This window comes from Prosopis cineraria, unplaced genomic scaffold, assembly GCF_029017545.1.
Source record: "Prosopis cineraria cultivar Desert tree isolate PC_DT_omini unplaced genomic scaffold, ASM2901754v1 PC12, whole genome shotgun sequence".
Classification (NCBI taxonomy): Eukaryota; Viridiplantae; Streptophyta; class Magnoliopsida; order Fabales; family Fabaceae; genus Prosopis; species Prosopis cineraria.
Window position 1 is genome coordinate 11,584,761 of NW_026555343.1, and position 10,645 is coordinate 11,595,405.

General features: G+C 32.6%; 1 protein-coding gene across 2 annotated transcripts; it reads right to left on the reverse strand.

The window, feature by feature from the left end:
- Positions 1-2,527: 2,527 nt before the first annotated feature.
- On the reverse strand, positions 2,528-10,400 carry LOC129288077 (probable linoleate 9S-lipoxygenase 5). Of its 2 annotated transcripts, XM_054924431.1 has the most exons (9): positions 10,217-10,400; positions 8,287-8,576; positions 7,138-7,387; positions 6,077-6,394; positions 5,791-5,876; positions 5,511-5,603; positions 4,414-4,739; positions 4,074-4,337; positions 2,528-3,619 (listed from the first exon to the last, which is right to left on the reverse strand). In XM_054924431.1, the coding sequence occupies exons 1-9, from the start codon at positions 10,398-10,400 to the stop codon at positions 2,866-2,868; spliced, it is 2,565 nt and encodes an 854-aa protein (XP_054780406.1). In that variant the 3' UTR covers positions 2,528-2,865. The 2 variants fall into 2 exon arrangements, with proteins under 2 accessions (XP_054780406.1, XP_054780407.1); XM_054924432.1 differs by lacking the exon at positions 10,217-10,400 and having other exon boundaries at positions 7,138-7,409; positions 8,287-8,487.
- Between the last annotated feature and the right edge of the window lie 245 nt (positions 10,401-10,645).

The window sequence follows — 10,645 nt, forward strand, 5'->3', positions numbered from 1 at the left end:
ATATTCCTTAACAATATCATAATTCTTTAATGAAAATAAAGTAGATTCAATAATAAACCAATTAATATAAAAATGAGGTAAGTAAGAAAAATTGTATAAAGCATAAAAAATAATAACAAATATTTTTAAATGAGGTATTTTATAAAAAAACCTTTTAAGAAAAATTTCAAAAGAAATATAGTTGGGACACTCTGTCATCTGAGAGTTTTTCAACAATTCTAAAGCTTACTTCATTTCAACTTTTCACTTAATTTCAATGTGCCATTAATTGCCTAACAAGTAAATCACAATCCTAAAATTACTTATTTATTAATCACAAATCTAAAATCACTTATCTATTCTTTTTTTAATGTAAGTACGTAAATATTTAATCCTAATTTTCAACAACTAACAAAATTTTCTTTAATCCAATAAAATCTCTCTACACTCTTTAATTTCACTTGGCAAATAATTTTCTCAAACAATTAGTGGCATATAAGTTGATCTCAAATAACATTACAATTAGTTATACACAGTAAACAATTTTCTTATTGAAATAGTAACTTAATTATGATCCAACAAGAGTAAGAGAAAACTTTCCCATTCATATTTTATGCTTTTTTAATGCTTAATGAAGAACTACAAACCAATATTTAATTTAATATTATATACTTTAGATACCCCAAGATTTCAATTACTATTTTAAACCTATTACTAGCAGATATAATTACATGTATAGATTTTTAAGTAGCATCTATAATTCTTCTAGATCCTCATGCAAAGATTAAACAATCTTCTTTTCACCAAATCTTTCTTTCAAGCATTTTTCTAAACATCTTGAGTAAATCAAAGTTTAGCTCTTAATAAGCCTCTAGCAACTTAATCAACTTCCAATACAACTCTAGCATCTAGGACACAAAACATCTCAAATAAAATCCCAAACAACACTTGAATCACACTTGACAGCAACAAAAATTAGCAATTTTAACTAAAAAAATTCGAACACACGTATACTCATTCAACAAGCTTCTTCCCTCACTACTTTAGACAACAAAGAAATTCAATTTTTCCCTTCTCACAATAACAACCAGCTGGAGCAATTAAAACAAAATTTCAGCTCCGTCATTCAACAGCCACGACAGCTCAAAGGGGAAAAGGATACAGAACTCATAGGCCACAAGAGGAAAGGGATCACCCTTACTTCATGCACACATGAAACACTAGCAACTAAGGAGGAAGAACGGATGAAACCTGAACGCACACGCATCACCGAACTCGCGCGACAGCTGAAACACGGAAGAAGGATTCCGGCGACTACCCACTACAGCAGCGAACGAAGACGGAGAGGAAGGTGGCGCTGAGCTGCTGGCTGTGGGAGGAGGAAGACCGGCATGAATGGAAAGCTAAACGGAAAGAGGAAGGATAGCGAAAAAAAATCGGACGCGCACTCATTTGTACCCCCCCCCCTGTTTTGGTGTTCGAATGGCAGAGGGAGATAAGAAAAATCTGATTCAAAGAAGAATTAGGAAAATTACAAAAAAAGATACACAATTAATCAATTATTACATAAAGATAAAGGCACTTTGATAATTTTCTTATAATCTAAAACAAAATACAATTAACTTATTACTTAGAAGAATTTGAACTTTGAACCTTCAAGTAAATTATTAGTATAAATTTCACTAACCTATCACTCTCCATTTACTATAGCAGAAAAATAATTAAATAAAATATCAATTAAAAAAATTTATTTAATCCATAAAATTTAAGATCATTAAATAAATGCTTTCGTAATAAGTTGCTCTGTAAAAACTTTGAAATTGAATTTAATGCTGCAATGAAAATGGCCAACAATAGTATATTAAAATATTTCTAAAATGAAATGAAAAATGAATCCAACTGGTAGGACCAATCAGGATGCGTCAATGAGATTTAATTTGTGTGTGTGTACATATATATGTGTTGATTTGATACCATCATGTTTCGAGATTCTTGCTAGCCAAAAGAAAAATCATGTTTAAAAATTAATTTTCGTTATGAAGAAGTTTTAACTTTTTAGAAAATAAAATCCACTCTTAATTTAGTAGGAATCAAATGGCACTCTTATCAATAAAAATTATATATTTGATTATAAGGATTCATATACCCAAAGAACGCAAAATTGAAGTGAAGATTTTAAACTTCCTTTGGGGTATTTGACCTTATGTTTGAATTTGATTAATTGATTCTAGTGGAGGTTCTAAATCATAAAGCTAGTTGGGATAAAAATATCAACATTCGCTATATCTATATTTATGTCAACTAATGTCAACATGCATGTCAAATTATAATTCTTAATCACAAAATTAAGATATTCTGCAAGTATCCACAGAGGGACCACAGTACAGTCACAAAATTATGTCCAATTCAATTCATATATCGGTACTCCAAGCCTTCTTTTAAATCAATTAAAATTGCAACCTAAAATCCATCATGTAAATTCTCTAAAAATAAAAAATAGGGAACTGGAGAGCAAAGCGCATGACAAAAAATTGTAAAGATAAGCAAATGCAAGTCAACCTATTATTAATTAATGTCCACAAAGCACAAACAGAGATATCCCTAGCTACAGCTGACCGACTCCAAACATGAATAGAGTATACATCAACATGGGGATACCTGAAGAAGCTTAACTCAAAACTAGAAAATAGAAGGAAAGAAACAACTAATTGAACACTGAGAGTAATTTAACACAATATCAGCATTCCAGCAAGCAGCGTCTTCCAGCCCTGAATATCGTAATATATAAAAGATGCACGCACACATGTACTGTCTAAAAACTAGCTAGTTAGCAAGCATATGGGTCTTTCATTGGATTAAACTATCTGGTTTCAGTTGATCAACCCCTCAGATAGAGATACTATTTGGGATTCCCTTCCCACTTAGCCCTGGTTCACTGTTAGGATAAAGCAAGGTGTAGGGCATATTAACAAGACCATGTCGATTTTCGAGGTTCACGTCATTGTTATCTCTTTCGATTCTTTCCTCAATCTTTTTGAGTCTTTCTTTGAACCTCTCAAATGCCTCTAAGGGCTCTTTATCTGATATCCAATCAGAGATGTCAGATTGTCCAAGATATGCCTCAGTGAAGGAATGCCTGGACAAGATAGCTAACGTCGAAATGACAGTCATTGCTTGCTCCTTGGAATTAATGGTTCTCAAGAATACTTTCTCTGGATTAGTCTTGAGCTCTTCATATTCAGGAGAACCCTTCTGAGGCATGTAACGTCTAGTCATAGTTGGTCGGTTTAGGATATAACCACCATATGGGTATTGTCCAAAATTAACAGCTGCATGAAGGCCTGAAGTAATCCACATCAGAATAGTGCAGGATTTTATCAAGTCATCACGATCCTTCATCTGGGGCCAATTGGGATCATCTTTCTTATCACCATGACCCACCTGAACGAGTTCCTTCCACCAAGATTGAAGTTCAGTGTCTCCTTGAACAGTTTCATCTGACTCGTAATAACAGAAGCAATAATCTTGGACCCAAGTCTTGATTGCAAACCATATATCTAGTCCATCAACAGCATAAGGGTAATCTTTAATTGCAAGGTCAAGGCCGTGAGGAGAAGTTGAATCCTCGGTCGCCATTCCCCTATATCAAACAAGAAATTAAAAACCACTACCATTACCTTCTATATCTATGTTATAGTAATACAAGATAGAATGAAAATTTTCTTCTAGAAAAAAGTAATTATTTTGTCATTATACTTTTAACCTAGTTATAACTCAATTCTTATAATTTAACTTAGTTAAAATTTAGGAACTGATTTTTAATTGAGTCAAAACTATAGAAATCAAATGATTAATTTTTTCTTTCTTTTAATTAAGTTTTGTTAGGATTGGGGAGCAAATGTCCAGAAAGGTAAGAGAGAACAAAATGGGTAAAAAATAGTAGAAGAACATCACATCTGAATTCAAAAGGCTGCTCAAGTTTATGGGTAATTTTATACTTCTCACGTCAACTAGTTTACTTACTTGGACATCTTAACACATCTTATTCCTAGGTCACAAATTGATATTAAGTTGTTTTAGTTATATATATTTACCTCTTAAGAAGATCAGCTGGCAATGCTTGATCAGTGAAAACCCAATTCTTATAAACCCCAGATGAAAGCATCATAGAATATTTTCCTGGCAAAAATGTTGACTCTATGATGCCATTTGCATTGATGAGAAATTGTCGAGCTAGAGCATTTATTTTCATAGTGTCAACAAAGTGTGGAGCTAGAAGTTTGTAAACAGGATGAAGCACACTGAGCTGTCGATTTGCTGCAATGACGAAAGGCTCAACAACAGCATGAGTGTATAACCTGTGATGTACATATTAATGCAAGTCTCTCATATAGAAAGCAGAAGAAAATAGATATATTAGAAAAATATAAATACCAATGGCTAATAAGTTGATGATAGTTGGAATCGTTGACAACAACGTAGGCTTTGGCCAATTTCCAAATCCAACTCTCCACGCCTTGTTCTGCAGGCAAGTAGACTTCAGGAGTCGCATTAAATTGACCCTCTCGTGGCAAACTTAATTCAATTGCTAATGGCATTAAAGTCCCATCATTTTTCAAGAAAAGAATCGTCCTAGTAGCATATGCTCTTGGTGGAACTTTGGAAGCAATATCTTCAGCAGCAGTTTTGTTTATAAGCCCCAGATATGAAATGAAATCATCATAGTAGTCCAGTATAAATAATCTCTTCTCCCCTATTGCCTGGTGAATCAAATGCAGAAAAATTGCTATTATTATTGAGAACATATACAAACAGGAAATAAGTTGAACTCGATTAATTCTAAAGCAACATACTTCCTCCAATCCAAAATGTAATCATTTTCTCCTGACTAATCTTGGCCCAAATAAGCAACCTAGTATGTCACGAGCCCCACATCAGGGAGCCTCACAAGTGATGTGAGGTTTATAAGTATCTCACATTAAATGTGATGAGCACAAGCCTTAAAAGGAGAGTTTATCCTAAAAGACTACCATATTAGGAGGGAGAGTTTCTTGAACTTATAAACCCCACACCACTTGTGAGGCCTTTTAATGTGGGACTCATGACAATACCACCCCGTCAAGAGCTGACATCCCCAGCAGCTTCACTCCACAGCATTTCACTCGACCTCCTGTCGGTTAGAACCCTCCATAGGTAGCTCTTTTCATAACACCGAACTCTTAATGCAAAGACCAATGTGATAAGTACATATCTAAAGGGAGAGCCCATCCCAAAAGACTAGCTTATTAGGTGGGAGAGCTCCTTAAATTTATAAACCCCACACCACTTATGAAGTTCCCCAATGTGGGATTCTTGTGTTTGTTAATTTATGACCTTCGCCTTCTCACTTATCATAAATTGGAACTAAAGTTAAAAAGAAAAAATAATATACATTTTTATGAGACTACAAATTTTATTGGTATATATGCAGTGAACAGGAGGGAGTAATCTTTTGGATGAATATATAAATAATTAACAAATTTTTAGATTACCTGTTCTACAGATAGCCCTTCTAGGTTTTCTTTGATGTCATCTTGATTTATTTTGCAGATAGTACCATCTACCTTGCTTTTTATAGGCCAACCCTGCAAAGAAAATATATACACAAAAGAACGGAAGTTTCCAACATAATACTTTCCCATGCATGCACCCAATAAGGTTATCAAAACCATAATATTTGACATATATAAATGCACAAATTTATATCTTAATTGATCAGATGTATGTGGCATCATTTTGCTAGCTATATTGACTTCAAATAATTGGGCATACCTGGACACGGCAAATTTTGACAGGATTTACTCCGGCAAGCATTTCTCTTGCGAATTCTTCATCTGTCATCCATTTATGTTTATTATCTGTAAATTAAAACCCCCATTAAATAATATTTACCAACTCGAAATGATCTACGTATTGTGTGATGCTTGTGAGAAAATATTAGAAACTCTAGTCAATCATTTTCTTTCTTCACACTAGTAATTTTTTCACTATGTATATGTAGTGTATTAAGGTGGGGATGATAACTTCGTGTGGGTGTGTGTGTGTTGGGGGGGCATACCTCTAATAACCTGAGGCTTTTGAAACCTGAGAAATTCTTCACCATCAATTCGGAAAACTTCCTTCAATTTTTGAATCGGAATAAAGCTGCTTACGGTCATAAGTAAGGCCTTTGGCAGCTTAAATCCACCTTCGTAGAGATCATGAACTTCGTCAAAGCTACTAAACTCTTGAGAAAGACGAGATTTCAAAGCAGGTTTGATGATCTTGGTCACAGATTTGAATCCAAAAGTAATGAAGTCTGAATTCTTCAATGGCGAAAATTCTTCATCCCTTGGAACGTAATTTGAGCCCAAAAATTTCACTCTGCTCTCGTATTCTGGATCAGAAAAATATGATGGAGTAATAGGTAGGCCACAAGAAGGGAAAATTTTATAATTACCTCCGAAGAGATTGTTTGGCTCTAGCCAGAAGAAGATTGACAGGTTACAATGTAGAAAATTCTCCTTTGAACATTGAACTGTTTTCAGATAATCATGGGCTATTAAATAAATAGTTTGTTTTTTTCACTACCAGAGATGAAGTAATTTGAACATTGAACTTCAAGATATATGATGATAGCTCTTAAATTTTATGATTTGAGGGCAATTTCACTCTTAAACTATTGCTCCAAGAGTGGCTAGGAGCTTAGAACTCATTTTTGGTACAATATTTTCCTTTAACTTTTGGTCCTTATCATTAATAAAAAAAAACTTTGACCATTACTTAACTAGAAAATGACCTCAAAAGTTATAGAAAAAAACCAAAACATTACAAAAAAGGACAGAAAAATTACAAATAAGCACTCAAAATTATAGAAAAGGACTAAAAAATATGGCACTATTTTCAAAAATTAATGGAAAACATTGTACTAAAAATGAGTATAGGGGAAAATTTGTCATTTAACCATGAATTTTATGTTACACATATCCTCACATCTCATGTTTGGATAATACAATGACAAACTAATTAATAAAAAAGGTGGACAAATTCATAAGGATATTATATTCATTGTTGTGTTTGTTTAGATTATGGATGTTATTTGATATCGGCGACAATGAAAATAAAATCTAGAAGCCTAACCTGACTTTACTAGTGACCTTCCAGTTCTTCCTCGTCGAGGGTAAGGATGTTTAATTTCGCCTCCACTCATTCCTCCAAGAATTGGACGTTCATACTTTTTGGGATTGTTCAAGTCATTATAAGGAGCATAATCATAAATCCTGTCCCGTTCTTCAAGTTCCCTATTTCCAATTCCATCCCCTCTCAATTTGGATAATTCTTCTTCTCTGTATCTACGTAGTGCATCTGGTGTTTTATCAGGAAGATATGTCTGCAATACACATCGGACAAACCTTCGTTTCTCGTCAAATAATTGATATAATGAGTCTACTACTTTAGTCTCATGTATGAGAAAATTTTAAGGCAGGTTTCTTGGCAATTAAAATATGTTTTTTTCCTGCTTCTCATTAAATGAACAAAAAAGAGTAGTTGGAAGTATATGACCATAATTATTAAAGGAGGAAAATTTTTAAACATTATAAGGGGTATTTTAGAAAAAAAATTAATTTGAAACGTGCTCCCCTGGCCCTACTTTTATTTATAATTCACTTCTAGTATTTTTTTTAAAATGAAATAAAAATTTAAACCTTATTAAATATGTTTTAAAATTTAATAAACTTTTATCTTTATCCCTAGTAAGGACAAAAAGAATTATTTTTAATAATTTTTTATAGCATTTCATAAAGGCAAAAAGGTAAATATTGATGAACATAAACAATAGTGAACTGTATTATAAATAAGATCAAAATTAATATTTTCTTTGTGCCCAATAAATAAGACCAAAAGAGTATTTATAAAGAATGTAAAATAGTTTTTTTGGATAATATAAATTTTAATTAATTCCTAAACTTTTACTCAATTGTCAATTTAGTACTTGAATTTTGATTCAAAACAACTCAATTCTTGCAGTTTATTAAATTAAGAAATTATAGGGATTGAGTTATACCAAGTCAAAAAAAAAAAAACTATAAAGATTGAGTTGTTCCAACTAAAAAAATTATAGAAATTAAGTTGTTTTTAATCAAAATTTAAAAACTGAATCGATGATTGAAAATAACAAGTCTAGTGACCAAAATTTATATTTTTCCTTTTTTTTCCTTCTTATATATGAAACTAAAAAAGTGCTTCTCTTATGCTCAATTTATAAGGGGATAGAGCGTATATGATTACCATGTTGCGAAAGAAAATGCGACCCTCTTCGTGTCTATTTGTAGGGTAAACCCAAGAGTTGCAAGGGAAGTGAATTTCAGCTTCAAATGGAACATTCTTGAGAGTCAAACTGACTAAGAAGAACTCACTAGGATGCTTGTTCTTGATCATAAATGCTCCTGGAATCCCCACTTCTTCTTCCCATTCAAAGTGTACTTTGAATTCAGATTTTTCAGCTATCAAATCTGGGGATTTAGTAATCCACCCTTCCAGATACGCAGGCTTTCCAAGTTTCCCTTTGGCTCCCCTTTCTGCAAAAGTATACAAGGAAGAATATTAACTTTATAATGATTCGGTCCTTCATACTTTATAAGAGTATAAGAGTTAAAGTACTAATTTTTTTATTTTCTTTTTAAGAGCACTGGGCATCTTGTAATCATGGTGGTGTAATATGTGGGGTTTTCCACATTAATAATTCCTTTCTACAAAAGTATACAAGGAAGAACATATATTTGTTTAATTTTCTTCCCTGAGATTATTACACCGTCCATAACTACATGGTACTTGGCGCTCTTAAAAAAAAAATTAGAAGCAAATTTGCACTTTAATCCTATTTTATGAGACTGCCCAAGTGTGAATAAATTTGAGCTGATTAGAAATACCACATTAGATAAAGTTAGGGTTGATGAGTAATATAAAAAAAATAAAAAGGACCCATAAGATTAAGAATTAATATTTTGAATAAAGATTGTGGGGTTAAGATGCGCATTTCAAGGAGTTGATAGGATAGGATTAAATTATATTATGCACACTAGCTAATAGTATGGCTTAACTTTAGGTCTACTTGTTTTTTTTTTTAAATAGAATATTGATACAAAACAATGGAGGTTGTTTCGGTAATTTTATACGATAAAAGATATAGATTTAACGCTCGATTCATCAGATTATCAATAGGGAGATTATATTCATATTATTATATGGTGCAACTATAACACGTCCAGATCAATTGTGATTTGTTTACTAATTTGAGCCGTAAGACTATTGTAGCTGAAAGCAAAATTTATATTTATAATAAATAAATAATGAATGAATACGAAGGAATTAATTCAATACAAGTACTAAAAGATTACAAGGACGCACTTAGCAACTGGAGTATTGTACGTATGGTATCAAAAACGAAAACAAAAGGACAAATTAAGAATGAAATTGTTGTGCTCAGAACATGAAAAGAAGAAATTGTGTCAAAGAGTAACACTGTCCTACTCAATAATAATTAATAGTTGTATCCCATATTTCTTTGGAAGCTTGATTAAAAACTAACAAAAGTTAAGAACACGTAGTACGTTAAGAAACACGTAGTACGTTGTCAAAAAAAGAACTATAGAATTTAACTTTAAAGTTTGTATGAGAAGAGAAAAGAAGAGGAAAGAAAATCGAAGAGGTTAAAAATAGAGAAGAAAAACGTTGTGGTAAAAAAGTCTTTTCTCCTTGTATTTGGTTGACAATGACAATAAACAACACTCATTTATAATGAGAATAATTTTAGAAAGCAAGTTTTCTTTCAAAATTATTCAAATTTTATTTTATGCATAGAATTAGAAATAAATTATATATAGGATTGTGAAACCATATGTGGGCGGCATGTCTCCTCTCCTATTTTTCTTTTTATCCAAACATAGTGTAAGACCATGGTGTGAATTAGTGTGAATGAAAGTAAAAGTGTTTAAAATTGTTTAAATATAAGTGGATTTAAGTTGATAAAAAAAAATCTCCACAACAGATAAAGATGGAAACAACCTTAGATAGTCCCGATTCATCACATTATCTATTGTCTATATAATAAAAACACGGCATATTCAGATGGCATTAAACATGGCACATTCATTCTTCACCCATCCATTTCTGGCCAGTGCTCCACATTCCAATTAAAAAGAAATATGAAAGAACTAACCTCGGTCAAATTTAGAAGCGCTAATCAACTGGAAAGACACGCCTTGGCCTAAACACTCACTGGCACGATCCAACAAAGACACACCAACGTCAGTCAAATCGAAGGTGTTTTTTTCTTCTTCATCACCAACACCTGTCCCTTGGATCTGTTTGTCCTTGTTGCGCCCTAAAAGACCAGACAACATTGTTACCTTCTTCACTCCAACACACTGAAAAACTGAAGGAATTAAGCTGCAGATGGAAGAAGACTAATCACAGGTCGCAAGTTGATAAGGTTCAGAGGGTATTAATAGAGAAAGAGAGTTGCAGGTATAGAGAGAGAGAGAGAGAGAGAGAGTTCAGTGGGTATTGAAATATCGCAACACCTCTAATTATTTTATTAAGTTATTGAAAATTAAGCCTGAGTCAATTAAACAATTGTCCCAACTCC

What these genes read in the sequence shown, in the direction of transcription:
- LOC129288077 (XM_054924431.1), bottom strand. Translation starts at nt 10,400, where the DNA reads ATGTTGTCTGGTCTTTTAGGGCGCAACAAGGACAAACAGATCCAAGGG. An exon ending in CGCTTCTAAATTTGACCGAG is followed by an intron (nt 8,577 to 10,216) that starts GTTAGTTCTTTC and finishes ATACTTTTGCAG; the next exon opens with AAAGGGGAGCCAAAGGGAAA. An exon ending in AAGGTCACTAGTAAAGTCAG is followed by an intron (nt 6,395 to 7,137) that starts GTTAGGCTTCTA and finishes TTTCTGATCCAG; the next exon opens with AATACGAGAGCAGAGTGAAA.